The sequence below is a fragment of the Zeus faber genome (assembly GCF_960531495.2).
Source record: "Zeus faber genome assembly, chromosome: 4".
NCBI classification, from domain to species: domain Eukaryota; kingdom Metazoa; phylum Chordata; class Actinopteri; order Zeiformes; family Zeidae; genus Zeus; species Zeus faber.
This window is the reverse complement of record NC_137191.1, coordinates 15,312,254-15,330,637: the sequence shown is the minus strand read 5'-3', so window position 1 is coordinate 15,330,637 and position 18,384 is coordinate 15,312,254. Positions and strand designations below refer to the sequence as shown.

General features: G+C 42.5%; 1 protein-coding gene across 4 annotated transcripts; it reads left to right on the top strand.

The window, feature by feature from the left end:
* The first annotated feature begins 6,971 nt into the window (after positions 1-6,971).
* On the top strand, positions 6,972-18,384 carry arfip1 (ADP-ribosylation factor interacting protein 1 (arfaptin 1)). Of its 4 annotated transcripts, XM_079998371.1 has the most exons (10): positions 6,972-7,201; positions 8,072-8,439; positions 10,796-10,885; positions 11,298-11,406; positions 12,075-12,176; positions 13,780-13,892; positions 14,258-14,479; positions 15,118-15,275; positions 15,376-15,550; positions 16,738-18,384. In XM_079998371.1, exons 2-10 carry the CDS (start codon positions 8,074-8,076, stop codon positions 16,891-16,893), a joined length of 1,491 nt encoding a protein of 496 aa, XP_079854497.1. In that variant the 5' UTR covers positions 6,972-7,201; positions 8,072-8,073; the 3' UTR covers positions 16,894-18,384. The 4 variants fall into 4 exon arrangements, with proteins under 4 accessions (XP_079854497.1, XP_079854499.1, XP_079854498.1 ...); XM_079998373.1 differs by lacking the exon at positions 8,072-8,439; XM_079998372.1 differs by lacking the exon at positions 12,075-12,176.

Genomic DNA, 18,384 nt, shown 5'->3' with positions numbered 1-18,384 from the left:
ACTCAGTGCCATCGGAGTGTAAGCCGACTTGATAGATTCCAATATGGCCTCCGGTGGTGGACTCAACGGGATCGAGCCAGCGTGTCTACGTAACAGCGCGTGTACGTAACGACGTGAGGTGCGTAAGGGCGCCTCGCCGGGGATTGTGGGTATAGTAGTTTCTTGCGCCGAAGTGGCGACAGACAGGCAGACAGGCAGACAGACAGACAGACAGACAGGCAGACAGACAGACAGACAGACAGACAGACAGACAGACAGACAGACAGACAGGCAGGCAGACAGGCAGACAGACAGACGGACAGTAATAACTAGAACACAAATAGTGAAAGTGTTTCATTTATCGGACGCACGGCACAACAGGGTCATTCCGAACGGTCAAATTATTGTGACAAGGTCAGCGACAACTGCGTAGAGCGCATCGAAAGAAGATATTCAATTATTAAAAAGAGTCGGCAAATGAGGGCCAAACTAACAAAAGTATGGCAGGAATAGCAAAATAATTAAACAAAACAAAACAAACAAACAAACAAACAGTCTTTATTCATCACGCGACACACCACACTACAACACGTGCTTGCACACACACACACACATGCACATGCTTTGATGGTGGCCGGTGAAATGGATCCTCTGCTTTTGACCCATCCCTGGCTTGTCCTTCCTCCGGGGGCACAGCCAGGAGCAGTGGGCAGCATACGTGGACGCGCCCGGGGACCAGGTGATAATGTCCATCGCTGGTCAGACGATGATGGGTGCATGTTTTTGGTGGGGGTCCTTACTGACGTGAGGTGGAGGAAACCCCATGTGGGCACGGGGAGAACATGCAAACTCCACACAGAAAGGCTCCTATTTGGGAGGTAACCCGCCGGAGCACGGTGCCAACAGCGCCCCAGGCGGGAATCGAACCCAGGACCTTCTTGCTGTGAGGCAGCAGTGCAATGCACTTATGCGTGATGATTAAAATAATACTAATGAAAATAATATAGCTGCAGGCGGCAATTCACAGGGTCCAGTTTAGTCATGTTGGTACGTATTGCAGGTTTTCGAGGTTCCGGGGTTACGTTATCCGACGGTCGTCAGCACCGGGGGCCTCATCCCCGCTGCGCACTGCCCAGCCAGAGAGTGCTGCGGCCGGGGGGAGAGCGGGGGAAGCACCCGCTCTCCTGCTGTACCATTGTCTGTTTGTCACATGTTTTGTAAAACACAGCACGAGTTACAGTTTTTTCCTTTAAACACAGCCCCCGGCTCAAGTTGTCTGTCTTGGCGTCACACTCACTAGTGGTTGGAGGGCAATGAGTTCCGAAAGATGAAGCTTGGAATTATATACATTTCGGATGATTACGTCGCAAAGCGGCCCGCTCCTAAAATTAACGTAATTCCGACAGTTTTCACAAATTTCTGCTCCAAATGTAGATCAATATTGATCACGAGCGCGTCTGAAACATCCCGGTTCTAACGAGACCTCAACCACGTCTGTGCGTACTGCGGGTGTAGTGTTTCAGATACTTTTAGCCGAAAAAACTGAGATTATATAGAAGTAAATGTAATTAAAAGTATTAAAAGTGGAAGGACTTTCTCCTATCCAGTTCCCTGATATGTGGGTTACTGAAAAAAAATATGCGCATTGATGGGCTTCGTCTTTACCGGCAAATACAACTACACAGAACAGCATACTTTGAACCGATGGAGAACTATTGGGCACAGTGTATTTAAACGCATCGCTGTGTAATGTAATAAAACTCTGTGACCAGGCGTCCTGGTCAGTCTGGGATTGTCCCGGTTTCAAGCTGACTGTTACACACAGTGTTTTTTTGTTTCATCATATTACAATAAATACATCTACTGTAAAAAACACTGTTTATTATTGGTTTTGTTTGGTGAAACGGGGAGCGGGTCAGCGGAGCACGTAAAAACACACCGTTAGTCAGCTGTTGTTTGTAGGTTTCTGGCTCTTGAACTTGAACTTGAAATAACAATTGCGCACGTGTAAATGGCGGTCATGACATCATCATCTTGCATCTTGCATCTCCGTTTTGGTGTGGACTGGAGGCTAAAACGCAGAGGAAATACGACTTTTTAAAAATAGCATATGATAGTGGATGAGGCCAAAAAAAATAGCCATGCAGATCCTGATTACAATTTACAAAATATATAGTAGGGGTAAAATCATATATAAATCCACATTTTCCCTTTTAGTACAGAAAAAGTTTGAAAAGTAATGGAGTAAAAGTACAAATATATTAAAAATGTATTAGAGTAAAAGTACAGACATTTGAAAAGTAATAGAATAAAGAGTCAAAGAAACAGAATACACCTAGGTAAGTACAAATACTTGATGACTGTTTTTCTTTTGTACTCTTTGCTTCGTTACTATCCACAATACATTTCATCACTAGTAATCAGTTACTTTCCACAATAAGCGATCTGTTATTTTCGCCAGTAATCCGTTACCTTAGCCAGTAATCAGTTACTTTCCAACACATGGAATATGTTACTTTCAAACGTAATTTGTTACTTTACACAACATGCAATCCGTTACTTTCACTAGTAATCCGTTATTTTCCATAACCACTAATCTGTTACTTTCACAAGTCATCAGTTATATATGATATATTAATATGATAATACAATAATAATTATAATAAAAATAATAATGGGTCCAGTTTAGTCTTGTTAGGTGCGTATTACAGATTTCGGAGCTTCCCAAAATCTGCGTTTAGGACCTCCTGTACCCTTGGCTGTATGTGTCACATAGTTGTTTCTCTGCTCTGTACGATTGGCTGCTCATGTCACATGTTTCAAGTGACGTATTTACAAAGGTCTACGAAGGTAACCGAATTCATAAAATTTTAATGGTGACTGATTTCCTTGGATTAAATTTTCTATAGGTGATGTTTCCATGAAACACGTAAAACGTTAAAATATTTCTGTGACTAATGACAATTTCACGGTTTCCATTTTTCCAACCTGTTCCTGGTACATGGACGCATCACTCATTTGCACAGTCAAGTGGACTCGACTCGTTGTGGCGACGACTCTCTGTGGATTCATATTTTTTCGTGTTTTTTTCATGAGGAGACCGACAAGATAAAATATCAATGAACAGTTCCACAGACATCTTCCAGATAAGGTACATAAACACTCTCACACACACACACACACACACACACACACACACACACACACACACACACACACACACACACACACACACACACACTAACTAGTTTGTAATCTCTAACCACTACAGAGCGACGGAGTCTACAATGGACACGGTGCCAATGGACATTCAGAACTGCACCCTGCACATTAATAGTACGCAGTATGATGACATCACAAAGCGTCTTACTCTAAATCTCATCTCGTTCCACTAGTTTTCGAACGGTGGCGTGTCACTGACACACCTGGATCCTTGGGGTCACATTTGGTCCGTTTTTTTCCACTAATTTCTGCTCCGCGCATGGATCGATTGGGATGAAACTTAAACCACAGGATGTTTTCGACGTGCCGGTTCAAACAAGACGTAAACCGTGTATGTAACTTGTTCCGTTCTTCTGTTTCTAATAGTTTTAGCCCGAAGGATTTAGAGAAAATTTGTCAAACAAAAACAATGTTTAGCAGTTGCAGGGAATGTAAAAATGGGGAATAAAGCATATGTATCCTGATGGTTGTAGACAGAGGGACAGTATGACTGCACAATAAGAATAGAAATATTAAATATTTTATCTGACTTTTGACTCCCTTCTGTGCCAGGAGAGGAAACTCCTCCTCTTTCACTCAGTTCAATTCTAATTTATTCTATTTATTTTTATACGGTACAGTGGAGGGGTTTGTGTGTCCCTGTGACCCTTGGGAGCTGTGTTGTCGGGTCATTAGCCCCAGGTAGGGTCTCCAAAGGCAGAGTGGTCCCAGGGGAGCCCACCACCTGCAGGGAAAGGCGTTGGGGTCGGGGGCAATGTCAGCTGGGCGGCGGGCAAAGGCGGAGGCCTGGGCCTGCTGATCCTCGGCATCGTAGACTAGTTCTAGGGACGTGGAATGTCACCTCTCTGGCGGGTACGGAGCCGGAGCTGGTGCAGGAGGTGGAGTGGTACCAACTAGATATAGTTGGGCTCACCTCTACGCACAGCACTGGCTCTGGAACCAAACTCCTGGAGAGGGGCTGGACTCTCCCCTTTTCCGGAGTTGCCCAGGGTGAGAGGCGCCGAGTGGGTGTGGGGATACTCACGAGCCCCCGGCTGAGTGCCACTGTGTTGGAGTTCTCCCCAATGAACGAGAGGGTCGCCTCTATGCGACTCCAAGTTGCTAAGGGGAACGCTCTGACTGTTATGTGTGCTTATGCACCAAACACCAGTTCAGAGTATTTGGTCTTCTTGGAGTCTCTGGGTGGCATCCTGGAAGGGGCTCCGTCTAGGGACTGTATAGTTCTACTGGGAAACCTTAACGCTCACGTGGGCAATGATGGAGAAACCAGGAAGGGGGTGATTGGGAGGACCAGCCTGCCTGATCTGAATCAGAGTGGTGCTTTGTTATTGGACTTCTGTGCTAGTCATGGATTGGCCATAACGAACACCATGTTCGAGCATAGGGTGGCTCATAAGTGTACGTGGTACCAAACCACCTTAGGACTTTTGGCCTCAAGGAAGTTCTGTCAAACTTTTCGGCAACTCAGAAAGGGAAAGCAGGGCTTGGCTCAGGCTGTGTTCTGGCAGAGGTCACTGGGGCAGTCAAAAAGCTCCTTGGTGACAAGGTGCCGGGGGTGGATGAGAAATGGCTTGGCTGACATGCCTCTTCAGTGTCCCGTGGATGTCGGGTACAGTACCTGTAGAGTGGCCGACCAGGGTGGTAGTTCCCCATTTTTAAAAAGGGGGATGGGAGGGTGTGCTCCAATTATAGGGGTATCACACTGCTCAGTCTCCCCAGGAAAGTTTACTCCAGGGTGCTGGAAACGAGGCTCCGGCCGACTGTCGAACCTCAGATTCAGGAGGAGCCATGCGGATTCCGTCCTGGACGTGGAACAGTGGACCAGCTCTTTACCCTTGCAGGGTTGCTGGGGGGGTCGTGGGAGTTTGCCCATCCAGTCTACATGTGTTTTGTGACCTGGAGAAGGCTTTCGACCGTGTCCTTCGGGGGATCCTGTGGGGGGTAATGAAGGAGTATGGGGTACCGGGGCTGTTGGTATGAGCTATCCAGGCCTTTTACAACCAAAGTGAGAGCTGTGTTCGCATTTTCGGCACAAAGTCAAACACGTTCTCAGTGGGTGTTGGCCAAGATTGCCCCTTTTCCCCAATTCTGTTTGTGATATTCACGGACATGATCTCAAGGCGCAGCCGAGGTGAGGAGAGGGTCCGGTTTGGGAACCTCAGGAGAACAAGGAGCGTGAGATGGATGGGTGGATCGGTGCGGCGTCAGCAGTGATGCAAGCGTTGTACCTGACCGTTGTGGTGAAGAGAGAGCTGAGCCGGAAGGCCAAGCTCTGAATTTACCAGCCCATCTACGTCCCAACCCTCACCTATGGTCATGAGCTTTGGGTAGTGACTGAAAGAACGAGATCGGGAATACAAGCAGCCAAAATGAGATTCCTCCATAGGGTGGCTGGGCTCAGCCTTAGAGATAGGGTGAGGAGCTCGGACATCCGGAGGGAGCTCGGAGTAGAGCCGCTGCTCCTTTGCGTCGAAAGGAGCCAGTTGTTGTGGTGGTGGTTCGGGCATCTGATCAGGATGCCTCCTGGGCGCCTTCCCTTGGAAGTTTTCCGGGCACGTCCAACTGGTAGGAGACCACGGGGTAGACACAGAACGCGCTGGAGGGATTACATATCCCGGCTGGCCTGGGAACGCCTCAGGGTCCCCCAGGAGGAACTGGAAAACGTTGCCAGGGAGAAGGGGAGGAAGCGGAGGAAAATGGATGGATGGATATCTATAGGATGGTAGCTCAGGAGATAGAGCTGGTAGTCTAGTAATCTAAAGGTTGCTGGTTTGATCCCAGGCTCCTCCTGCTAGCATGCTGTAGTGTCCTCGAGCAAGACACTTAACCGCTAATTGCTCCTAATGGCTGCGTCCGTCGGTGTTTGAATAATTGTAAGTTGCTTTGGATAAAAGCGTCTGCAAAATATATGTATATTTTTGTGTGTGTGTGTACACACACACACACATACACACACACACACAAATATACATACATAGTAATTGATTCAAAAACAATGTGTGGTTTTGTAACTTATGTGTGTTTCGTCATGTATGTCATTGCTGCTGCAACACTGGAATTTCCCTTTGGGGATATATAAAGTATCTTTATCTTATCTTATATTATATAAAGTGGAGGTGTGTCCTTTGATATGAATATGAAATTGAAAGTAATGACGATATGAAATATGCACAAAGGAAATGGTGAATGTTTGCATGCATATATAAAGGATGAAATAAAGAAAACGGAACTAGTTTCCTCATTCCTCGTCGTTTCAGCAGCAGGGGGAGACCACGCGCAGCCAACTTTGTCGCAGCTGATGCTGCGTTCCAAGGGCGTTAGAACTCGGAACAACTCGTCCCGGTAGACGAGAAACTGTCACGAACGGCTGTTTAAATCGGAATTCCAAGTCGGAATTCCAAGTCGGAATTCCGGGGCAAGATCGCCCTGGCCCGATTTCGCCCTGGTAACAGATCCGGTGACACGGCAACATGTGGGCGGTCAAAAAAAAAAAAAAAAAAAAAAAAAAAAAAAGAGAACGAAAAAGAAAACGAAAAAAAAAACGTTGTATGGACTTTTATTTGAAAACACGTCCACCTTCGATCCAAACGTACCCTGTCTTTTGTTATATTATGCTGTAGCTTGTAGACTGTTCGTGCCAAACAGACAAACTGACGGCGGACTGCCGAACGGGGCCGACAGAACGGCGCGGAAGCAGGGACTGCCGAGTTGGAAGTGTCCGATGGCCGGGTCGGCGTGGAACGCCACATAATCGAAGCTGTTGAACCATTAGATCGCTCTTTCCGGGGTCAGAGCTGCGGTTTGAGCCCGTCGCAAGGAGGGAGGGAGCTACGCTAGATAGGGTCACTTTCACCCACAGTATTAACGCGATTTCCGCATTTTTCTTTTAACAAAATATCCCCCCCCCCCCCGCCAATAAACACCCAACGTGGCACTTGAAGGACCTCGGCTAGTTAGTAGCACAACTGTTAGCTAACTAGTTAGCTACGGCCACAGCCAGGTGAGTTGAAAGGTGAGCTCTTTCATGTGTTGGGTTGTCATGTAACATTGCGATCAACTAGTTATCGAGCTAGTTAAGCTAGCGACGTAGCTGTCTAGCCAAATGACATTTGATTGTGGTTCTGTGCAGCTGAGTTGTGCTCTACCGTGGCTTGCAGTTAACAAACAAACTTACCGAAGGCGTAGAATACAACACAGAAAATGTGAACTAAAATCTTTGCGTGGAAAGTACATCAGACACACACACACACACACACACACACACAAGTTCTCATTGTAACTTAATGCATGTGTGCCGCCAAGGATGTATGAGTGTTGAGTTGTGAATGTGATATTAATAATTAAGAAAACTTTTTTTGTGTGTGAAATATCGCCATGCTCGTTTACCGTAAAATCCATCCATCTGAATGATATTTGATAGATTTTTCTCAGCAGCAGTTTGATTAAGTGCGAGCTCACCTTTTTGCGTTGCATCGTCGTACAGTAAAGGCACAGATTTTATTTGATATGTGTATGCAAATTTGCACAGTGTCCTATTTTCACATGTGAATTGTTGTTGCAGTGGTTTATTGCTAACATTTAGGGTTATTGCACATTGCCAATTTCTTCCTTTGATTACTCTTATTACTTTGTTATTATTGCCCGTTGTTTTGATGTGAGTTGCTGTTTTGATGTGAGTTGCTGTAACACTGCAATTTCCCTCCAGGGATGAATAAAGTATCTATCTATCTATCTATACATAAAAAATAATTTCACATAACTCTTCCATTATCCTCCAGCACTAAGTACAATTAGTAGTACACATTAACCAATCCAAGTCTTCATTAATACGATAGGGTCTATACATGCCCTCCTGTCTGTGTGTTTCCAGGTATGTCTGAAGTTAGTCTTGAGGCTGAATCAGAGACCGTCTCCAAGGACCTGCAAATGGATTGTGAGGAGGCTCATAAAACGGAGGAGTCTTTGAGATCCAGTATAAATGATGCGAGCGATGGCCGCAATGATAGAGTCGAAGGCGCTGAAAGCCTCGGTAATAGTCAATACAATTTAGAACAAAGCTTTGAGGATGTTCGAATAGAAGATGAGGATGTTCAGACTGAGAGTACGGTGCAACACCATGACAAAGATGTTGGGTACCGTGATGACGCTGTCAGGATCAGTGTCAGTGGCGAGATGGGTCAACATGCTAAAACAGCTGAAGCGCCAGAGGGAAATGGAGATTCTTGCACTGGAAGCCAGGTGATATTTATCTGCATGTTGGTCGATCGCCCTCTTTCATCAGCCCTAGCTTTGGTTTCTTCTTTGATTTTTAGCTCGCAAGCTTCTGGTGGCGGTGGTTCTTTCCTCCTTCTATATAGTCCTTTTGCTATCAGTTTAAAGTAAATCTAAATGATACAAGATTTGCGGTAAGGTTTTTTGTGGGATGATAGTAAGGTTGTTTGTTTAATTTGCACATGATTGTTGATTGTGCGCTTTCTCTGCTTTCTTGGCCTTTCTAATTGCACTACTGTAAGTCTATTGCAAATTGTTTAAAATTGTGCTGTACATTTTCTTGCCATTATGTCTATACCGTCTTTTCTGTAATATGAAACAGATAAATTAAGTTACATTGTTCTGGTGAGCAGTCATGATTCTTGGCAGTAAATACTCTCTTGCAGCCATTGCATCATCTCTCTCTCTCTCTCTCTCTCTCTCTCTCTCTCTCTCTCTCTCTGTTTGTGTGGCGAAAGTGACTGATCCCAGCAATAACGGAAATCTTTCACAGTGTTCCCTGTGTGCGACTTTTGTATGGATAGAGCTCTTGAATTCCACAGGCTGTCATATGGTCGAGTAAATGTGATTTGATTCCGCATTCTCAAGCTGGGATAGGGTCAAGAAGCCCGATGGGCTGCTTGAATGTGGGACCTCAAGGACAGGAAGGGAAATTCAGATTCTTTGTATTGCATCACAGGCCATTAGAGAGTGAATAAATATATATATATATATATATATATATATATATATATATATATATATTAAAAATGTATATATTAAATTCTTGGATGATTTCTAAATCCTTTTTTTCTTTTTTAAATTCTAAAGTAGTTGCGAACATGTTTGTATAGATAGTTGCAATGCCTACAATGAGAAAATGATTTTATCTTTCGTGTAATCTGGACAAATCTGTCAAATTAGAGCCCCTGTAGATGCAGTCAACAAATAGTCTTGAAAATAATATATCACCCAATATACAGCCCCAGAATTTTGCTGCACACTTTATTTTGTAATCATAATTCTTTCTGCAACGCTTTCTGAATAGATTTCCAAACCTTTACCTGATGCTTCCTATGTCTGTTGCCTGGCTGCATGTGGGCGTCGTGTGGCCTTTAAGCATTTATGTTCTGTTATATGACTCCACAGGTGCAGACTGTCCACACGTTTTGAAATCAGCCTAGTGTAAAATCAGTTTACATATCTTGACTTGAGTTTTAGACTCCAGGAGAAGTTTTAGTTTTATGTTCTATTGTATTACTGTCCAAATTGTAAAAAAAAAAAAAAAAAATTTATTTATATATATATATATATATATATATATATATATATATATATATATATATATATATATATATATATATATATATATATATATATATGTATGTGTGTGTGTGTATGTATGTATGTATGTATGTTGAGGCCGCACCTCAAAGTTACTTAGAGGGCCGAACACAATGGGCTCGTTAAGGCCAATCATTCACCTCAGACAATTGTATCCAATCATGGACCAAGACAGATGACACGACAACCTATCTGTGCTCCAAACATTTCGGATTTTTTTTTTTTTTTTTTTTTTTTCAAATACATTTTTTTTGTTGCTGAAGTAAACCTAAATCCTAAATAATTAAGAATGTATTTGACCTATTGTACAGAATCAGAATAGTACAGAACAGGTACACTGACTTGTAATATGGAGACTCCCACCTCTTTCATTCCCAACCCCCCCGCAGGCCCTGTTCTTGCGCTATGTAACTTCTGTGTTCGGGTATGAAACCGTGTGGAAAGTGCGTTAGGCTTTTTAGCACTACGTCACTTCCTTGACGTTTGGCTCCGATAATTAGTTTATTTTGTGGGGGTTTTTTTTTGGTTGGTCAATTTTATTTGAAAAAATAAACAATAAATTATAAACTTACTGGTCAAAATGTGTGTTTGTAACATAGACTGTTATTGAAACGTGACTGGTAAGGTTAAAATTTGTCCAGTAAAATAAATTATCTTCGGACACCAGACAGTTTTACCCCAGTGGTGTAAAAAGGCAGTTGCACTCAGAAACTGTAGGGGTGCCAAATACCAAAAGTTTCATAGTGCCTCTTTAATGATATTTGCTCTTTGTCAATACCTTCCCTTTCTGACCTTCAAAGGAATTAACTTTCCGTCGTAGTACCTTGTAATATCCAAATCTTACAAGGACCTCAGGATGCAATTCTAAGGCTAGAAATCCCATTAATTAAAGCTTGTGCTACAGCATCTTTCAAAGTGGGCCAAGTGGTGGAACGCTTCTTTGTTGAAGGTTTTGCAGGATAGGAGTAACCTGCTGTATTTTAACCGTTTCCTTTTCCAGGAGAGCAAGATGGCTGAGGAGTTCCACAGAAGCTCAGCTGCAGAGATCCCTGTCACCAGCAATGGTGATGTTGATCAGAGCCCTGACCAGGTAAGGGATTGCTCTTTCTCTGCCTCTCATGCCCGTCACCTCTGGATATGTTTTGCACTTTTGAGATGTTGCCTTTTATATGGTACGGTGGCACCGTGCTCGCACTGCTACCTTGCAGCAAGAAGGTTCTATTTTTGATTCCATCTATCTATCATATATCTGAACTCTCTATTTATTTTTTGTATTTTCTCCAACGTTGGGAAAACGTTGAATGTCTCTAAATTTTTCCTTTATGAACATCTTGTATTAAAATATGCAACTAGTGAGTAGTGCTCAGAATGAGATGCATTACTATTGCATGTCAACATAATTGATTCAACTATAAAAACCTGTCTCTGTGTGTGTGATTTTATTTATTTATTTTTTTAAATGTATGTTATTTCTTTATATAAATGTTATTCTCTTCCTACAGGACTCGTTCTCGAGCCCCCCCGGTGGCCTAAACTTTTCAGAGTCTAGCGTCTCCTCCAGTAGCTTTGCTTCAGCAACAGAGGGCATCATTGAATCAGGACATTATAAAGGTAAAAGCAGTACATTTTTTCTTTTTGTTTTTTTTTGTGCCATTTTTTTTTGGTTTAACCACACCACCACCAAATTGTTTTAATATTCTTCATTTTATTTTCTCCTTTTGTTATTTGTTATAAAAAAAAAAAAAAAGGAAATAAATATCCCATAAAAGCATTCTTCAGAGTTCTATATTTAATGTGGGTATGATGTTTTGAAGCATAAAATTGCTGCAAATGTCCCCTTGTGATTGTACTCAGTGCTACAGCTATAAATCCAGTGCAATAGGTCAGGCCGAAATTTGAATTTGTAAAGCTGGCCAGCCAATTGAGATTGAATGAATTGCCTCTGATCTCCATTTTTTTGAAACCCTGCCTTTCTTTTCATTGTCACGTCCGTATTACAAATGCAAATACATATACTCTGGCCTTCAATTCCTACAAAATTGCTCTGCCATTTCTCGGCACATTTTAATTAGATTAACTCTATTTGGGTGAAGCAGGATCGTAGCTCTAACTTAAGATGCGGAAGATATCCTGTAAAATAATCACACCCCCCGTAACATTAGAACAAAATGAAATGAGTGCCACATCAATACGAAATTCACCAGTTTACCCGTTGTTTAGACAACCTGTTGAGTCTGATTTTACTAATGAGTCTGAACATCGCTCTGAATATCTCCCAGGATCAGCAAGCCAGCCCACATCCCCCGTGGTACCCGTAGCTCCCGGTTGGGCTGTGGCAAGCCGCCTGGCACGCTCTGCCAGTGATAGTCAGGCTGAGAAAGGTATCCACAGCGGTTGGGTTTAGTCAAGATGAAATGCACAGTTTAACGCACAAAATAAATCGCAATCTGCCATTCTATAGCTCCTTTTCCTTCTTTGCTCTCATTTTAATTTCTCCCAGAATCCACTCACTTCCTTCTACCGTGAATTTGCCCGCCTTCCCTTCTCCTTGCTGTACGCTAAGACCCGGTTGAGATTAATTTCTGCTTGCAACGACTAATGATCACTGATGATACTTAGCAGCAAAGTTTATGCTTAACGGATAGACTGTGGTCCTAGGTAGGGTCGGGAATCGCCATGGATCTCCCAGTACGATATTGGGAGTCTTTATGTTTTTGCAATACACCCAATTATTTCATAGTGTCTTTCTCACCTGACTGCAGTAAACGTTTAAAACGCATCTTTTGTCTCCGTTTTGGTCTTCTTGAAAATGCTGATTTCATGACGTAAACTTGCGTACTCCTCAGTGTGGTCACTGGTCAGTACACAGATATCACCATAGATATAGACGTCACATCCGATATGTGTTATGTTTAGATCCAACGGCGGCATTTACTTTGTATGAGACGAGCTCGACAGCGTTTTCCCTTTTCCCACCCATTTTCACCAGTTGTGTTGTGAATATGGAAATAAAACCAGCCTGTTTATCCAATTGTACATTATGTTTACTCATACGTCAACCAGCAAACAGTGGGTAGCTGGTCATGAAAATGATACTCGCTATGTAGCTGTTACGGCTGCTTATGTACATAAAGGAACAGAGCAGCAAGAAACAATCACAGAAACTCAAGCAAATGGAAATCCTCCATTGAGAAAGAGTGCGTGGTCCAAATCGCGGCTCCAAATATCTACAGCAATGATAACTGTCGCATATGCATTCCATAGATGAATGTCGTCCCTGACACATCGTGTTATTTGTTGTTATCACTAGTTTTTCTTTGGGACTGATTCCTGCTCCGCAGTGTTTACATTAGAAACACAAAAACGTAGCCAAGAAAAGTCGCTTTTATTGATCGAATGTAATCTATTTTATTATTTTACTACCAAAAATTGGACTTCGTATTTGCAATTTATATAATAAAATATTGATACCGGCTGTCAGTGTATCTAAACAATATCGCGATGCAAATTACTGTGATACTATGCTATATCGATTTTGTTTTATTTTTATTATTTATTTATTCCCCCCCACACCTCTATAGGATTGTGGAACAAGCTTTTGCAGAAATCTCAGCGGGTATTTCTGCTTGCATCCTGTGACCTCTGAGAAGTTTGCACCGTTAACCTCTTTCAGCAGTTGCTTTATTCCCTGCAAGCTTCTTGGCTTCCCAGATCCCTTTCCTGTGGTTGCTAACTAGTCTCGATAATATAATAAGTAATTGTCATTCTTGTGACTATTAATCTTTTCAGCGTCCTTTGGGCTTGAGCTTATTGAGCCTCTTTTACAAGTTTAAGTAATCATTGATTCAAGTTCAGTTCAAGGGCAAGTTGTGCCATGTCAGTCTTTAACGATGTTTGATGTTTACAGCTCCCATACACCCCGCATCATTACCACAAGTCTTTATTGCAGCCACTCCCCAGGTTCATGCCTTTTTTATTTTCCAGGTTCTATGAAAGGGCAGCAGAGGAGTGGACCAGTGGTGGTTGCAGAGGACTTGAAGAACCCTGCCATAGAAAAGCTGGATCTAGTGAGGAAGTGGAGCATCAACACATATAAAGTAATCCCCATTTTTCATTGCATTGTCTGCTTTTCTTGAAACCTCATCCCTTCGCCTTCACTTTGAATAACAGAGTACGAAATCAAATCCACTGTAATCTGCAACTATTCTCTCTCCAGCTCTGTCCTTAGTCTTCCCTCAATTAGGATATCAGTTCAGTAGAAAGCATTGCCCCCGCCTAGTGTGTACAGACGGACTTGCATGTTTTCGGCGTTCAGGTTCACCGCTGTATTTTTACACCTGTTTGGAGTCCATCCTGTCTTGTCCGGTGCATGATCACAAACGCAGCACAGTCCCTTTGATTTCTGCTATTTCTGTACTGGCGTCAATATTTGCGGTGTTTGTGTACTCACCGTCTTCCACAGTGCACTAGACAGATCCTTTCAGAGAAGTTGGGCCGGGGCTCTCGGACAGTGGACCTGGAGCTGGAGGCGCAGATCGAAGTGCTCCGTGACAACAAGAGGAAGTATGAGCACGTGGTCAAGTTGGCCCAGACACTCTCCGCGCAGCTGTCCCAGATGATGCAGACGCAAAGGCAGCTGGGGGACGCCTTCGCAGACCTCAGCCTTAAGTCCCCGGAGCTTCACGTGAGTCCCCCACTTATCACATTCACTTTGAGGTACACTCTATCCATCCATATCTATAGAAATCCAGTTTATAGAGCTATAGATATAGATTGATTATCTAAATGTATATAACTACTGGAAGACTAATGTGTCGACTGGTCCCCCATCAGTTTTCATGACTTGTATTTTATTATTTTTATATTATATTTATTAAGCACTGTTGTCTTTTGAATTACTTCTAATGCATTTAGTGTATGAGCAACATTTGCTCAAAGTCTATTTCTCTTAATTCTCTGTCTCATTGTGTCCCTCAAACATTTTTGGTTTTCTGTTACTTCATTAATCAATATTTACATTTTATGATTCAAGATGCCCACCATTCGACTGCACCTTTTAAATGTCTGCTTCACGCACGCAAATAAAAGCATTCCTTGATTGTCACTAATTTAGCCACTGCTATAGTAATTAGGAAGTTAATTCAATGCAGTTGCAGTTTCTTGCTAAATGAATGTATGTCAATCCAACCCTTGATGTTATTTGGATAAGATGTTTTAACTGTGGTGCAGTATTTGATGTAGTCATTCACCCTCATTACCAGACAATATAGTTATTTCATAGATATGATGTAGTGTTAAATAACTTTTAATTTTATCCAATAGGAGGAGTTTCGCTTCAATGCTGACACCCAAAAGCATTTATCTAAAAACGGGGAGACGCTGCTCGGTGCGATCAACTTCTTTATCTCTAGTGTGAACACACTGGTGGACAAAACGATTGAAGACACCTTGATAAATATAAAGCAGTATGAAACTGCCAGGTAATATGTGCACCTCTACATGAAGGACTGCGTGTATGTATTCACGTATATATGATACACATGCCCTTTATTTTAAAGACATTACACCCTCACCCCCTAGGATCGAGTATGATGCGTATCGTACTGACCTGGAGGAGCTGAATCTGGGCCCGCGTGACGCCACCACCATGCCCAAGATAGAGCAGTCCCAGCAGCAGTTTCAGATTCACCGTGAAAAGTATGAAAAGATGCGGAATGATGTCTCCATCAAGCTCAAGTTTCTGGAAGAGAACAAGGTAGGGTTTTGGGCTAAGTCTGCACTGGTCAACATTAGGGATGCAAGGGTACACGGTATATTATCGAACCGCTTGGTATGCCCCTTACGGTTCAATACGCACAGGTGAACCGTGGTATCACGGTCTCACGGTAGAAGTGCACCGGATGTGTTGGAAAAGTGTGGAGTTTGCGTGCCCGCGGCATTTCTCTACTTTTGCGAGAGGACTATTTTTATTTTTATTTTTTTCATCTGCGCGCAGCTACGCAGCCTTTTCCATAGAAACAGGAGATAAAAATACATGGAAATGTTTTTGTAAAGAATGCATTCATCAAGTCGGAAAATAACCCCCTGGGATGGCCGTGGCCGTCTTTATTATGAACTTCTCTTGATACACACTCTTTTGCTCTCTCGCTTCCACTCGCACTAGTGTTCGGTCGTTCACAAATGACCTTGTTCTTTTGAACGGCTTTTTCCTATGAATGAAGGGAACCGTGTCTCGCTGGGTGAGACTCTTGTAATACTTTATTATTATTATTTTTTTGTCAAGTTTTATATTGTGTTTGTTTAAGTTGCTGTCTCCTGCCGCCGGTAAATCTTACCCCCTCCATGTAAGAGATAGCCTATGCTCCTCCCTCGTCGGGAGGTGCCCTGACTGAAAAGGAGCGCACCCACTGTCACATCAAGCTCACAAAGCAAAGGCACACACGCACTGCTCTGACTGATGTTTTATTTTCAAGAAGTTATTTTACTATTATTATTTATGTGTGAAAAATACTGTTTATACCTGTTCTACACAAAAATATCTAACTATAGTACTGGTTTTATTATTTTTTTGGGGGTAAAAATTATATATATAAATAGATATATATGAACGGAAATGAATATTTGAATTACACCTCCCCTGCAATTGATGAACTTATGCAACTTATAACAACCCACCAATGAACTTGAACACCCCCCCCCCCCCCCCCCCCCCACAGGCATACACACAGAGCATTACACTAGTTATTTGTGGCAGACTACTATAAAAAACATTTGTTCACCTTTTAACTTTAAAAAAAAAAAAAAAAAAAAAATTCTAAATTTTATTTTACCGAAACCATTACTGGAGCATTCCCATTGCATCCCTAGTAATGTCACTAGCCCGGCCTGCTATATCAGATTTCAATCATTTGCGTTTTCTAAACCCTTCCTGCTGCCCATCAGGTGAAGGTATTGCATAACCAGCTCATCCTGTTCCACAACGCCATCGCCGCCTACTACGCAGGGAACCAGCAGCAGCTGGAAGAGACGCTCAAGCAGTTTCACATCAAGCTGAAAATGCCAGGTGGTGACACTCCATCTTGGCTGGAAGAGCACTAAATCACTCCAGTCTCGGCTCAGTCTGAGGTTTTACCTAAAGTGGAACATCCCAACACTCCAAAGGAACTACAGGAAATCCTTCTCTACTTCTCTCTCCTTCACTTTTTATCTTTCAGAGGTTTTGAACCTTTATAGAGAAAAAAACAAACCACAAAAGTTGATCATTTTCAAATGTCTTTTTACTCTTGTGAAGCGGAGGCTTTACATTGTCAGAATTCATACTTGCTGTCTCTTTGAAGAGCCTGTTTTCTTTCAACTTCTATCAGAATTACAACCTTTTGAAATAATGGGAAATGCACTTTTGTACCGATTTGACATATCTGTGGAAAGGTGGTTGCTCAACACATTTTGAAGTTGTTGCCTGGCCTTTCTATTCTATTCCAGCGTGTGAATGTTGCATCCCAGCACATCAGAAGTTGGCTCTGTAAGTGCATGTAAGGGATAAAATGGCACCTTGGCGACATGCCATTACTTTATTTAAATTTCTCAACTGTCTAAGTTGGGGGTTGTATGCTTTAGGTGGGTTCAGTCAACTAGCCCACGGAGAAGCTCATGAATTTATTATGTCTGGTTTTCTGATACAAGTTATTAACCTCATCAGCAGTGGAAGTGAAATGTAGAAATGCATAGATTGGTGGTTATTCACAACACATGCAGATGTCATTCAGAACAGGCTCTTTTGCCTGCATTATAAATTATTTAATTCAACCCAAGGAAATTGAAGCACCAGCCATACGATTTGACTTTCTGTGCCTTGATTTGTATATCCCTTTGCCTAGCCCCTACCTGGGCTTCCCCAAAAACGTCGCCACCATCTTGAACCGCACCATTAAAGGGGGGGGGAGTGGACCAAATGTACACAGACACCGACTCACAAAGTACTGTAAGAGTTGCTACACACATTCAATAACAGACAGCTGTGTAACGAAAGTTAATGACAATCCCAGTGTCGAAATCAATCTAATCTCCTGCAGAAAGATTTGCATATTGCACATTTATGCATTTGAGACCAGTCATGACAGTGAGCTGTATTGATATGTGAGATGTAAACCAAAATAGGGTTGACTTGAGGAACTTTGTACATAGGAGGTGCCTGACATTCTTTTCCTTAGCTGCTAACTTTTTTGGAATGGGCTAAAGTGTAACTTCAGAAAGGACATGCGCTGGTTTTTGATGAGCAGCTGTCATGTCACGCTTATTGTTTTGTATCGAATCTATGGCCCATGGAAGCAGTTTGAGAGTTGTTGTACATCGATGTATTGTTCCCAAAACATAGATGAATATATATTTGTAATTTCCTCTATTTTATCTTGGCTCTCTATAATGTATGCTGCCATTTGGCATTTTTTTTCTGGAGACATACAAGTTGATATGAGTGCTTGTATGGTCGTCGTGATGATTACCGTTGTAATAGCTCAACTGTTAAATGTTTAAAGTGTTTTGATTGTCGTGTAACTTCTTTGGCAAAATAAAACAATTTCTTATCCTTAA

Coding starts and splice junctions, on each gene's coding strand:
- arfip1 (XM_079998371.1), top strand. CDS start 8,074: ATGTCTGAAGTTAGTCTTGAGGCTGAATCAGAGACCGTCTCCAAGGAC. Junction 15,276..15,375: donor AAGCAGTATGAAACTGCCAG/GTAATATGTGCA, acceptor CTCACCCCCTAG/GATCGAGTATGATGCGTATC. Junction 15,551..16,737: donor AGTTTCTGGAAGAGAACAAG/GTAGGGTTTTGG, acceptor GCTGCCCATCAG/GTGAAGGTATTGCATAACCA.